A 14,796-nucleotide genomic window follows, 5' to 3' on the forward strand; every position below is an offset into this window, starting at 1 on the left:
GTTGGCCTTGATCTTTTAGATTTTTGTTCTACCCATCACTGGCCCCTTACGTCCCAGAGTATTTCCCTATTTTGTGTTTTGGTTTTGGGTTTGCGTAAGGGATAAAAGGAAGCTGTTCTTATCCCTCACTAGTTAATTTCCAAACTCCACCTGCATTTTGCACATAAGCTCGTGGTGTGCCCTTTATTTTTGAGAGTTTGAAGTGGGTGCTTGTTAGACTGCTCCGTTAACTTCCCACTGGCTTCCCAAGAGTTTCTCAGCATTGCTGCTTCACCTTTTTTTCATAAGAACAGCCTTTAGAATGTTTTGATCATTAATGTGATTATAAGCTGTAGCTTTTATTAAAATCAGTTTTGAATGTTCTTGATAATATAGTCTTTCTACCTAATCAGTAATCAGTGCTTCTCAACTCTTATTAATCAAACATCTCTTAGCATATTCCAAGCACAAATGTGTACATAAGATAATGAAAACTTGTTTTAATTTTCATTTTTAAAAAATGCTATATGAAGTGGACTGTGTCAAATAGTTTAGCTTTTATGGAAAATTTGTTACAGAAAATTCTCTCTACAAAAGTAGAGAGGATAATAGTATACTGAACTGATGGCTAATCTTATTTCGTCTTCATCACTTGACTCAGTCTTCCACCCCAAGATTATTTAAGTCACATCCAAACATCATATCAATATATCTATAAATATTTTAATGAATACCTCTAAAAGAAAATGGCTTTTTAAAAAACATGCTAATAATAGAAATATTTTTAAATGTCATATAATAATATAATATTTTAATGAATACCTCTAAAAGAAAATGACTTTTTAAAAAACATGTTAATAATATAGAAATATTTTTAAATGTCATGTAATAGTAATTGTTTAAAATAATCAAATATGTAGTAATTTTGCTCTTTGCCCCTTTGTCTCATAATTTCATTACCAGGTTGGTCTCTTAAGTCTCTGTTATTTGTAAGGTCTGCTCCTCTCTCCCCCTCTTCTTCTCACTCCTCTTTCCTTGTTTCTCAGTTTATTTGTTGAAGAAACGTGTAGTTCCCACAGAGCACACCTCAGACTTCTCAGTCTGCTCTCTGTATACTGTTTGCCACAGTAAGAAGTCAAGATTCCTTGTAGAAGTGGCTAATGCCAAATCTGGATTAGGAAAAGTAATGATCCAAGAGCATCTGGTGAGACCAGAAAGAACAGAAACTCTTAAAGCCTACAGAGCTTGTATTAACAGGACTCAGGAGCCACTTGGAAGTGCCTTCGACTGGTTAAAGATAGGACAGTTAGAAGATAAATAAGAAAAATAACAGTAATGGATTAAAATTTTAAATTTATGTATGCACTCATAGTAATAGTAATCAAAATACAACCTAAATTCTGGCCTTTGGAGGATGTTTGGGGAACCAATGTGTTATTTTGAAAGCTGATTATTAAAGAAGGAAAAAACTAATTACCCTATCTTTTCTCTGTGAGCCAGATCTCAGGGTAACCAAACAGCTGATGAAATAAGTTATTCTTAGACTAAGGAAGGCGCAGTAGAACTGTGCTCAGCTGTGTCCTACTCTTTGCAACCACGTGTACTGTAGCCCACCAGATTCCTCTGGCCATGGGATTTTTCAGACAAGAAAACTGGAGCAGGTTGCCATTTCCTACGCCAGGGGATCTTCCTGACCCAGGGATCAAACCCACGTCTCTAACTGACAGTTTCACATCAGTCTGCTCAATGATGTCTTGTAGCCTGAAAGTATTTTTAAATCTACTATATTTATGCTGTGATTGTATTTAAAGTATATTTTTTTGTAGACATCCATCAAACAAATCATGAGCATTTATTAACGTAGTGGGTGCTGATTCTTAGGGAATGAAATGTCTGTGAGCCTCCCTTCCCAGAAAAGTACCACACCAAGTGTCAACCAGTAGATGTAACCCACAAGAACAAAGCTTCAGAAGCAGGCCATGCCCAGGTCCAGAATGCTAAATGTTGCAGATGTGGCTCTGTTTTATAATTTTATAACAACCTAACTCCAGATGTTTATTAGAGAAATGAGTATTTTAAAATGACTATAGACTGTTTCCATTGCAAAGCTGATTTTCTTCTTCACCCCCTAAACCATAGCAAAGGGTTAAAGCTAATTAGGTATATCCTCTTTTCTACTTGCATCCAGACACTCATTATCATAATTATTATCATCATTAAATGCATCTGTTAAATCAGATAGGAAAAATATGAAAATAAATTTAAATGAATGAACATTAAGACAGTGATATAGTGAAAGATAGAAAAAACATTTTTGTATTACAAAGTAAGGTAGCAATATTATATTTGATTTTCTGCACTGTCCTTTTTTTTTAATTCTACTGTGGTGAAGTCCCTTTCGATCTTGATTTTAAAGCGTTGTTGGGTTTTTATTTAAGAATGTTGTTTAAAATGCTTTATTCTGATCATGATCAGCTTTTTGAACTGGGTCTTCCTGAAGCAGGTTAGAAAATCCTAGGGTGATTAAACCCTTGTTTAAAGCCGTCTTAGCTGCAACAGTGCCTGTCATGTAAATATGTAGGGTCTGGTGAACAGGAGCAGGGCTAAGTGTCCCTAACAGAGTAAAGGTAAGGAAATGAAGAGACCAGCTGTGGGGGACAGGAGATGCAGGCCCACCAGGCAGCATGTCACCTCTCTTACCACGGCTCCCAGGCCTCCCTGGTGAAGGGGCTCAGCCAGAGAAAAGCAGAGGAGACAGCAGAGCAACGGCAGACTTTGCTCTGGGACAGCGGGCTAGAAATGAAAGATCTTAAGCAGGGTCATAAAATGTTTCAAAAGTGGAGGAAGGCACATGTGGTGACAAAGACGATGATCCAAGGAGACATTGAAACCTCAGATTCGATTTCAGGGCAAGTTAAAAACTACCGGATACAAGAATTTTGTTTAAAGATTAAATCGGATGTTGATTAATTTCTCAATAATTACATATTTATGAAAAAAATATTACATTGTCTTAAAGCTGAACATTTAACTCTTTGAATTTTATGCACAATTTCAGTCTTATCTTTTCCCTGTTTGTAGTATATACTCTTCTGTAGTATCACTGGTTTAGTTGTTTTATTGAAGAAGCTGTCTTTGAAGACTAAGATTATTAATGAAGAAAAGATTTTCATCTTCTTATATGGTACCCACATTCCCAGGCACCCTGGATATTTAGAGCATGAATCTGTAACCAGGGCACCATTGCTCTACAAACTGTCCTAATTAGCAAAATGACTAATAGGAAATAATAACATGTTATATATTTAAATGTCAACCTCTAAAGTGACTAAAATCACATGGTATCTAAATAGATAAGAGCACAGGGAGATCATGTGTACACAGGGTTCAGGGAGGCCACAGGTGTCGCCACAGTGGAGGTGGGCTTCATATTGAGGTGTTGCTCTGCTGTGCATCTTTAGAATTCATCCTTTGGTGCACGCATTGGACTGTCACGTTGTCAGAGCCCTTGAGCAAAGGAGGAGCAGCATTCACCCTCCACGGAACACTTCAGAGTGCATCATAACATGTCTCTGAAGTTTACCAATCATCTAGTTTTCTGTCTTCGAACGGATGTGGCTTAATATCATTGTGGATCTGCCCTGTTTAACTTCTCGGAGTTTCTGGGACTTAACACTGTGTTAATATGCTCATTCCCTCCAGGAGTCATCCTCTACATTCTACTGGTTGGATATCCACCATTCTGGGATGAAGACCAACACAGACTCTACCAGCAGATCAAGGCTGGAGCTTATGACGTATGTAATAAATATTCATATAGCTTTATATTTGGGTTTGGTTTTTTTATTTACCAAAAACAGATTTTTCATTGCTATTTTAATAATATCCCTTATTATTTTCCTCTCTTTTGGGAAAAAAGAATAAGATATGTAACATATATATTTAGTTTCTATTTCCTTCTAGCCCTTTATTTCATAAAATCGAAAGGAAAACAGTATGAAGTCTCTAAGGAAGTACCTTGTTTGTCAAAGCTTTTAAATCTTAGTGCATTTTAAAATATATAAAAATTAAAGTATTTTTGCTTTAGAACTGGTTACTACCTGTTAGCTGAATTATATTTTCAAATGCTTACTGCATAATTATATGTTAACAATATTTTGCAGTGATCCATGTATCAAATAGAACATTGTTCCTTTATGTCAGCTTTGACTGTTTTTGTTTTGTTTATCTAGTGAGCTTCTGTGAAACCTTTCATTGAAGAATGGTTTTCACAATTGAAAAATATTGGAAAATCACAGTTCCAATACATTTAATTTACCATTAGTATATTTTAAACTAGGCATATGAATGAAGGTCTGTATTGAAGAGTAAGGCCTTAACTACTTTGTCTTTATGGCTTAGCTTTGTGCTCTTTGATGTAATTTTCTCTCCTCTGATAAATATGATTTACCACTTCCTCTGATTTTACCTCACACAGCCCTCTGGAAGTCAGAATGCAGGTCTGGAGATGCTTTTCCTGTATTATTAAGTGGGCTAACTAAGGGGTAGGCGATAACGGGTCCACCTTGTGAGCACAAGTTAAGAGTGCAGTGTGGTAAAGAGAGAAGTTATGAGAAGGCTATATTGTATTGTATCAGGTATCATGGACTCCCCTGACTAAATGTAACATGTAGATAGATGGATGTATCACAGGTATTTAAAATGTATAATTTTGAAGCATTGCATTCTAGCCAGACTAATCATAATTAATCCAAATTGTGATTTACCTGGCCATTTTAGTGCATTCACCATCTTTACAGGCTAGAACTAGGAATCCCTCGCTTCACTTTTTCCCTGGTGGCTCAGATGGTAAAGAAGCTGCCTGCAATGTAGAAGACCTGGGTTCAATCTCTGGGTAGGGAAGATCCCTTGGAGAAGGGAATGACTACCTACTCCAGTATTCCTGCCTGGAAAATTGCATGGACAGAGGAGCCTGGCGGGCTACAGTCCACGGGGTCACAAAGAGTAGTCACTAACATTTTCACTTTTCACCCGAAAAACATAACTCTACACATTCACTGCTTGGTGGATGTAAAGAAATGCCTTTGTGAAAGTTAGAAAACTCAGAGAAGGACCCGCTTTTATCTAGGTGAATTCAGCCCTCATTTGTGGTCAGAAAATCTCCACATCATGAAGAAGCAGACTTGAGTGTTTCCTCAGTAGTTCCTGATGGTTAGCAAGTTTTTACAACTGGCCAAAGGAAACTTCTGGAATTAAAATGATAGCTATTAAACTGGCGAAAATGTGCAAGTATTAAAGAGTCAGTATCATTTTTCTTGTGTTTCATTTTGCCAGTGGATCACAAACGCACGTGATCACAACTGACAATCGCACGTCACAAGTCACACATGGCTCCTAAAAGTGAACCAGCTGAAGTCCGTTAGGGCACAGTGACAACGGCTTTTTTCTCAGGATTGTCTATACAAATTCATAAATTGGGAAAACCACCTAATATTTTGTAAGAAACCAATGGGATATGCATCCTTCTTAACCCATCAAGAATAGTGTTTCTACTAAATATGCTTATTAAGTGAATATGAGGTGGCATAGTTATCAACAAAAAGCTTACACAGAAATTTAAAATAAATTACTTTATGACTATAAATGGTTACTAATAAAAGTTATGAGAGTTGGTTTACTTTCATGAACTTAGTTCTGATGAAATTTATAATTAAGTAGATTAACCTTTTTGAAGTATTAAAATGAAATCCTGCTGGGCTCTTATAGTCTCAAATTTCGTCTCACTGCTGTACTCCAAATAGTGACAGTTAATAGGTCCATTTGGAACAGGAATTGAAACGGTTTTATTTTCTCTGCTGTTACTGCTTACGAGATGTGGAAGTATGTAATACATCATTTTGAACCTTGGCATAGTAGCATGATGATGTGACAACTTCTCAGCTTTATTGACTTTTGTAAAATTGCATAAATAGTTATGAGAAATATTGCATAAAATTGAATTCGCAGATTAAAGATTTTTTTTAGAGGACTAGAAGATTCATTTTGTTTTTTCAAATTTAAAAATGTATCACTAGTTATAACATGGCAATTTAGTGTACATCTTTGTCCCTTATAGTTACACTCAATATCTTAATATATAGATAAATACATAGAGAGGGAATAGATACATACCTATGTCAGTTTGGCTACATGTATACCTATAGCTGAGTCCCTTTGCTGTCCACGGGAAACTATCACAACACTGATAATCAGCTATCCTCCAATGTAAACTAAAAAGTTAAAAAGTTTGTCTACATGTAGATACAATTTAACTTCTACAAAAAGTAAATTGATGAAGAAACACACTACTTAAGGAAATGATTAGTATATTTGGCTCTTCCCTGTCCCACTGAGTGTATCTTTTTAAACTCTTTATAAACTTGTATTTTTAAAGTTTCCGTCACCAGAGTGGGACACCGTGACTCCTGAAGCCAAAGACCTCATCAATAAAATGCTTACTATCAACCCTGCCAAGCGCATCACGGCCTCAGAGGCACTGAAACACCCGTGGATCTGTGTAAGTGACCGTGCCCCAAAGACCCCAAGAGCTGAAGTGAAAAATATACTCTCCTTTGATTTTTTTTTTAACAAGTAATCTTGAAAAAATCAGTTTTTCATTATTAGGAAACTCTTGTAATTGAATACTTATAAGTTCATCGGATGGGTACAGAAACCACTAATGAAAATTTGATGAAGTTGAGGGTACTGTTATGCTTAATATCTTTTAAATAGCCTCAATTAAGTTTATTTTTCTCCTCTTCCAGCAACGTTCTACTGTTGCTTCCATGATGCACAGACAGGAGACTGTAGACTGCTTGAAGAAATTCAATGCGAGAAGAAAACTAAAGGTAAGAAATTTTACTTTTTTGTGTGGAGGGAAATTTGGCAGAGTGAGAAGTGGGATTCCATATGAGGAACAGAACTATATTAGAAAGGGCTTTAAAATGTTTAAACCTCAAAACTCTTCTTCTTCTGAATCTTGGGGAAGTGGAATATCACTGGAATTAAAACTACCCTGAAGAGCTAGGATCACTGGTGATGTGATCCCTCCATTCAGTGAAAAACATCTGTGCAAATTAATAATCAGAACCTGGCCGCACCCACCAGGGTGGTCCCAGCATTATTATGAGAAACATAGGCCTGCTACTCTGAGGAAACCAAAAACTGAAGAGAAACAAAAATCTTCTGACTGAAAGTAAGATTAGGAGAAGACTTGTTATCAAAAACACTTACTTGTTAGGTTAAAGATTTGCAAAAGCAGCATTAATTTTATATTCTTATTGCTCTGACAGGGTGCCATCTTGACCACTATGCTGGCTACGAGGAATTTTTCAGGTACATGTGTTAAGAACTCTGCTCCTTCTCCTCTCCTCTCTAGTAGCTTTTTTTGGAATTTAAAATTTTTAGTGATTACATAAGACACTGTTGTTCAGGGATGGCAAAGAGGCGGCATGGGTTCCTTCCACACCTGTGACTGCCGTGTTGGGTTTTACGAGGGTGCTGTCTCACAGAGGTGCTAGCTAGCCCACGACTACACTCTTCCCTCGAGCAACCCGGGGGCCCCACCACTGGTCAGCGCTGGAGCAGAGCTCGAAACCCAGCTGTCTTCCATGCTGAAGCTGACACAGTTTGTAACTATACTCTCCCAGCTTGAAGCTCAGTATTTTGAATGTAGAATTAACTGATATCTCATAAGGTAATAACTATGAATAGTGTCTTTTTGCGTGTGTCTCATTCTCTCAGGGAATCACAAAAAGAAAGATTTTTAGAAGACCATTATTGAGGAACCCAGTCCTGTTAGGCCTAAGTTCTTTTGAAATTACATGCTATAAGAATGATGACAACTTACAAAAGTATCTAAACCTAAGAATTTACAAAGAACCTATCCCCCAGTAATAAACATTCTTTGAAATGATTTCCTGGTAAAAATAAGTTTGTTTAAATAATAGACTGAAAGAAGCTAAACTTTCTTTTATTGTAGGTGTGACTCTCCAGAATTGACATAAAGTATATACTATTTCCAGAAATTGAGTTTTGGAGCCCCCCTTCTTTGATGGGTTACCTCAAAGGATCAGGTTTCCAAAACTTAAATTTTGGTAAAAGCTAATCAGTCTTATGTATGGGGAGGGACTGAAGCGTTAAGACAGCTAAAAACTTACTGTTTAGCTATTTAGACTTGGAACCATTGTCAGACAATCGTACCAAAAATTCTACCATTTTCGTTTGCTTACTATTTGTATGAGAGTGCGGTGCAGCGTCCAGTTACCCAGCTATGTCTTAAGTGCTTTATCCCTGCTGCACACCTCACCTGCGTGTCGTATGATCTCAGGCGGTGACCCGTATCGTGATCATGTTTTCCAAGCTGCTCAACCAATTTCTGTTTATTGTTTACCATGTTATTAGGTGGTCACCTTTAATCCCCCATTGTATATAATGTGATTTCATAAGCTTTTCAAAGAATAACTAACCTGTTAAACAACACCAATGATGATGACGCAATGAGTAATGCTGCAAATTGAGGGACTGTGTTAGTCAGCTGTATGTATTTTGTCCAGTTTGTTTGGTGTAGTAAAACTTGTTACTGCTGCTGCCAAGTTACCTGTTTTATGAACAGCTGATTAATATATTTGACATTTATATGGGTGAATTCAATGTCATCTCATTAAATATTAACTGATATGTGCTATATTCAAATAAATTAATATTTCACTGTGGCCCAGTAATTAGTGAATCACTAAAACGTAGGATGGTATGATATATATAGTTAATGACAGACTAACAGGGGCAAAAACTTCAGAATTAAGATTGTATATTTTGTTTCCATTTTAAATTCACTGTTAGGCATAAATTGGGCCTTTATTAATAAATACACCCATGTATGGACGCTTTTTGTTTACCTCACTTTTTGTTTTCTTTTCATCATCGTGTAAACTAAAAACTCATGACTAATATGTGGATTTGATATCGTTTCTGAATGTCTTAGCATGAAAAGCAAACTTTTTTTTTAATCCATCATTTCAAAACCAACTGAATAACATTAGACTCAGCTGCACCTCGTGGTTTATATTGCGTTTTAGTTTTGAGTATTCATTGTGTTTCATTGCCAGACATGCTCTTTTTTAAAGTAATTTGTCCATGAGTATATGGTTATAAAGTTGTTTTTATTTTTTCTTTTCTCCCTTTATGTGGAATGTATTTCTTGTGAGGTAAGGTAAATAGTAACCAAAAGGGACATTTCTGCATCTCCCAGGCCAAATCGCTGCTTATCCCAACTCATTGTCTTCTCTTTGCTTGCTCTTGCAATTCTAATTATTCTGAGTTTGCTTTCTAACCTATTAACTGCCACAGGATTTACTTAATACTGCTTTTTAGCTCCAGGCACACAGCATTAGTGCTAAGGCTACTATTTCTTATAGTCTCATTAATAATAAATTAATAGCTCTGTTGCTAAAAGCTAAATAAAATTAACATGTTTGTATCTTTAAAGTTAAAATTGTACCAACGTGATAGCAAAACAACAGCCCAAATCAAACAGATGTCAGGAAATTACATGTTCATGCAGTTCTATCATAGCTAGGTACTTCCAGTTCAGATACCAAATTCTATTCTGATATATTTAAATATATATAATTAACATTAAATTGAAGCATAAATGTGTACTTTGTCCTACATATTTGTAAATGTTCTAAACTTGATCTACTAATTGTCATTGACAGTTACATAATCTGTTCACTGTGTATGTACCCATTCATAAGTATATTTTTTGAAAGGACAGCATTGCTCTTTAATATACTCAAGGAGTTCAGTAACAGAAGGAATGCTGAACGCTCCCTCCCAAAAAGTGAAGTCTCATAAAAGACCATGCACTTTAGAAATTCTCTGAAGATTTCGTTTTGTTTCCTTTCATGCCTCAACTTTGTGATTTTTTAGTTTTTCAACATAAAAGGCTTTTGTTTATGAAGCCTTTGTATTCTGATTTTGATGCATAAAAAAAATACCTTTTTTTAAAGTTCATACACTAAGTGTGTGAAATATTTGCTCTAGGCCAATAATATACCATTTCCTTTAAAATAAAGTTATTATTAATAATATTTTTATAAAAATGAAGTGATCTGATTTCAAATATACATATTAAAAAGAATGCTATTTAGCCAGAGCAGATTTTCACAAATGAGTTTTAAACCTCTAGGAAGAGGGGCTTAAGTGGCAGAACTGACATGGCCACCATACTTCGGTGTGAATGAACATGTAATACAATCTGTGAGCTGATGTCTGAAGACTTGAAATCAACTTTCTGGATTACAAAAGCATAGTCCAGTTAAAGTTCCAGTATCCTTTTCGCAACCAACTGTGAAATAAAGTCCAGTAATGTAACGGACAAAGTGCCCAATTATTTTCAATGAACTAAATAAGAATTCAGTTCTAAATTTGATGTGACAAGACCAAGAAAAGTGATACTGTATTTCAATGTCCTATAAGCTCGCGCTCATCAGTGTGACCTTGATAATCGGGCATATGCTGGCCATAAATCAGTAAAGGTAGTAGAAGGAGACAATAACCTGTTTTGTTGCCTGGCTGTGGGTTTCTGTGGATAACTCACTAAACTGATTTTTACCCTCATTTTGCAGCAGCCAAGAGTTTGTTGAAGAAACCGGATGGAGTAAAGGTAAGTTAAACAGCTGCTCCTAAACTCATTTCTGACTTTCAGATGCTGGATCATTTTTAAATGTTAAATATAAGTTCTAAATCATTGTAGCTCATACTTTTTATAGTTCCTGATACAGGATGCAGAATGAAATATAAAATAATTTAATATACAGAAATGACTGATATTTATACCAAGAAAAGCTACATCTTTTCTACTTGTTATATATTAAATAATCATGACAAAACAATACTTTATATGGCGTTACTTTAGAAATTGAGTGTGTAAATCCTGTCTGCTTTACTATAGCCTCCAACTGTCATGATGACCTGAAAATTCATGAAAACCAAATGTTTTTCCAAATAGTTATGTTGTGTTCTTTTAAAATTCTGGCTGCTGAATTTTATAGACTGAAAAAAACAAATCAAGTCTAGGAAATCAAAATTCAAAAATCTATTTTCTCTGCCTGGACAGTATTTATAAAGGTCTTAATTGTTCCTATTCTTCTGTCGTAAGACTTTGAGACAGAATTGACATGAATATTCTGAACAATTATTAGGACATTTCCCCAAGAAAGACAGCAGCAGAGTATTTTTACTTTCTAAAAGTTTTGGGTTTCCAAACAAAATAATACAATTTACTTTCTATTGATGCTGGGTTTTTTTTCCTGTGGGAATTTACCTTTGATTGAATATAACCTTATACATGAATTATGTGTGTTATCTTTTAGAGTATTACCTCAATGTTTTATTTCTTTAATCTTTTTCTTTCTCTTCCAATGGCAGACGCCAACATTCCTCATGAACACTTCAACGTTCTTGGGAATTAATTAATTTTCTAACATTTGAACTTGACCCAAAGTCAAGTGGTCAGTTCATTTTGAATATAGAACAGAGAATATCATCTGTCACTTATGTTCATGCCCAGTCATTTCTTCACCACCTGTCTGTGTGTGACTTGGGAATTTCCAGAGCTATGATGATCATGCACTTGTGATTCCCATTAGGATGGCATTTACCTTTTACTAATTCCTTTCCTCAATCTAATATTCTCTTCCTTCTGCTTAGTTTATTCAACAGAAATTTCAGTAATGACTGTTGATGTCTGCTTTTTCCCCAGTGCTACATTGGTGGAAATGTGGTATTTTAAATTTTCCAAATGTTTTATTCTCCTCTGTTTTTCTGTGGTATTCAGTGATGCAGAGCTCATAGTTTCTATTAAGATATTTATTTTCACTACTATTCTTATATAGAAAGAAACATTTCCAGAACTTTTTTCTTCCAGTCAACTTACAGTTCCTCTTTAAAGACAAAATTATTCTGTGCTCCATGCTTTGATACTTTAAAAATTCAACCGGTCATATTTTTTTTCTTTTCCTTTCTTTTTGACTGGTCAATTCAGAAAAGGAAGTCCAGTTCGAGTGTTCAGATGATGGTGAGGATCTCTGCCAGATTTCTCCTTCTGTGAAAATTCACGCTTAGGAATAGACTAGTCTTGTTTACCTAAGTTAGTGTAAGTGGAGAAAGTATAGGACCATTACAAGTTAATGGTAATTAACTATCAAAACACAGTGCCCATCTTCAATCATTTTTTTCTTTGAAATGGAATTTTTGAAACATGTAAAAAGTTTACACTGTCATCCATATATTATTAAAGGGTCTTTTACAAGACAGTGCAATTTTTTTATAAAACTAAAGACTATGACAGAGTTAATGTCTATAATTATTGTGAAAAGTGAAAAACTACTATAGGATTGTCTTTAAATAGTTAAGCATGATTACCAAAATAGCAGTGATTCTTAGCTCAGATAAACCATAATGCATCCACCATGGAGTTCTATAAATAGCATGAAAGTGATGTTACCATGGACCCAATCTAGTTAAGCACCTTTTGAAAAAAAAAATTATTAACCTCAAAACTAAATGAACTCAGCACCTGAAAAATAGGAATATCTTGCCCCTGCCTCGTAAGAATAACTCACTGCATCATTTAAATATTGATTTCATTTAATTTTTTAAATAATACTCTGCATCCATAATACAAAATAAATACATTTCAAAGACAAAAGTGCCAGAGCTCTTGTATATTTAAAAGGCAGCTGTGGTTGAGCCCATGCTTGATATTCAACTCTTTAAAAGGAAATACTCCTAACCTTTTACCTAGAAATTATCCTGTTGTCTTTAATTAATGTTATAAAAACCTTCAAAATATTTTCTACAGTCAAAAAAAAATCATTAAGCTGATCTTTAACAAAAGTTTTTAGTTGTACATTTAAACACAAGTAAAAGTGGTGGTTGAGGCACATATTCATTTAACTAACATTTGCCATGCCTGACAATAAAGGATGGCTCATCCGGACAGGATGGCCCTCATTTGGAAAAGAGGACAGTGTGTGTGTGCTATGTGTGAACACATGTCGGGGGGTGTGCTGAGGGATGTGCATTTGTACGGATAACTGTGTGCAGAGGTGTGCACACGGGACATTTCCACTAAAACAAAACAGTTCTTGACAAGCACATCCTAGGAAAAAATCAAGTCTCATATCTCAAAACAGAAAATATCTCAGTATATTCCTCTTTAATTCTTTGCAACCACTGATATGAATTAAATGTATATTAAATACACATGTGCTTTAATCGTGAGTGCTTCTGATCATTTGGTAAGAAGTTAGCTGTGTTTTGCCAACGCTCTTCCTAAATAGAAAATTATTTGCATGTGTATCCTTCTTCTTATATATTCTATACCAAAGTAAATACTGAATTTTGACCCCTCTTTAATAAACTCCATTCTCTCTTATCTCTTTGTTTTGGCTGTTGCACAAATTTTATGTTAAGTTCTGTGCACTTTTATTTAAGGAAAAAATTTAAACTATGCACAAAATATAGATTGATGGTTTCCTAGTTTTTCAGTAAAGAGCCCCAAGTTTTCTCTCTTTTCCTGCATGTCACCGAGCACAGTGTTATAGCTTATTTAAATAGTACTGACACCAAATAATCACACACATAGGAATGAACAGAAAAGCAAAATATTACACACCCAAGTTAATTTTTTAAACCTTCTATCCTCCTCTTGGCATTACTTTAAATATGATCCATAGGTATAAAATATGAAAAAAAGGATTCCCAGAAAGTCTAAACAATTAAATTGGTATAACTGATCCTAAGTATTCATCTGGTATTATTTTATGCAGAATGTTTTTCTCTTTAAGTCCTTAAGTATATTTATACTACAATCATGGCATGTCTTTTTAGATGATAATATGTAAAGAAAATAGGTAATAGAGTGCAAGAAATGAATGTTAATTTACATTTGTTTGATAACCACAATGTAAGTTGTCATGCATGAGTTCAAATGAATGTTGATTATTAGTCTTTGATTCTTTAGTACCCAAACTCAATCCAGTACTTGAAACTCACTTTTGAGTTGCCACTTGTCAACAGTCTTCTCTGTGGGCCATTACAATAATTATTGACCCTCCTGAATTGTTTTCACAGCGTGGATTCCGTAGTGATAATTATCTTTCTTTAAGGTCAAAACCAATTATGTTAAAGCAAGGGAATGGTATGGCCAGTGTAGTCTTCAACAATAGCCATAGCACTTTGGTGTTTCCTCTCAAACAACTGTGAAAAATAAAGTCATTTTGCATCCAGCACATAATAAACAGTTCAGTTTGCCCATTTATAATTGAAGATGTATTTTTTAAAGGAGACCCAGACTTTATCATTTTAAGAAATTTATTATAAAGCCTGCATTTCCTCAGAAGATCTAAGTTTTTCATTGGATACCTACTAAACAAAATGACGATGGCTTCCCAGAGAAAGACAGTCTATGTGTGACTTCAGGCTCAAGAATCAAATGAAAAAAAGCAATGTATTCATAACAGAGAACGATTGGAAGCTGGGAAACAGAATCCAACTTGAAGAGTATGAAAATGTTTACATTCATTTCATACTCTGACACTTGATTTGAGCTCTGCTGAAGCAGCTCTTTGTCTGTCTGCTAAGGTGACTCAGCCAAGGCAGCCAAGTCCATTTTTTCATTCCACCATCACAGACGTGGTCCTAGCCTGGGTGTGACCATCGGAGACTAGGCTTGATCGTCATTCCTGTCAGTCATCACGGTGTCTTTCACAT

General features: G+C 35.2%; 1 protein-coding gene across 20 annotated transcripts in view; it reads left to right on the plus strand.

Moving 5' to 3' along the window:
* Positions 1–14,796, plus strand: part of CAMK2D (calcium/calmodulin dependent protein kinase II delta) — a 308,540-nt gene that overhangs the window by 252,815 nt on the left and 40,929 nt on the right. For 9 of the 20 annotated variants that reach the window (XM_027543760.1, XM_027543753.1, XM_027543747.1 and 6 more), the window contains exons 9-13: positions 3,682–3,776; positions 6,413–6,535; positions 6,783–6,866; positions 7,311–7,353; positions 10,647–10,684. In XM_027543760.1, coding sequence (XP_027399561.1) covers positions 3,682–3,776; positions 6,413–6,535; positions 6,783–6,866; positions 7,311–7,353; positions 10,647–10,684 — 383 coding nt within the window. Of the gene's footprint in view, positions 1–3,681; positions 3,777–6,412; positions 6,536–6,782; positions 6,867–7,310; positions 7,354–10,646; positions 10,685–12,064; positions 12,098–14,796 lie in introns of all 20 variants that reach the window. The other 11 variants (XM_027543762.1, XM_027543749.1, XM_027543755.1 and 8 more) reach the window with 3 other exon arrangements.

This window comes from Bos indicus x Bos taurus, chromosome 6, assembly GCF_003369695.1.
Source record: "Bos indicus x Bos taurus breed Angus x Brahman F1 hybrid chromosome 6, Bos_hybrid_MaternalHap_v2.0, whole genome shotgun sequence".
Lineage (NCBI taxonomy): Eukaryota > Metazoa > Chordata > Mammalia > Artiodactyla > Bovidae > Bos > Bos indicus x Bos taurus.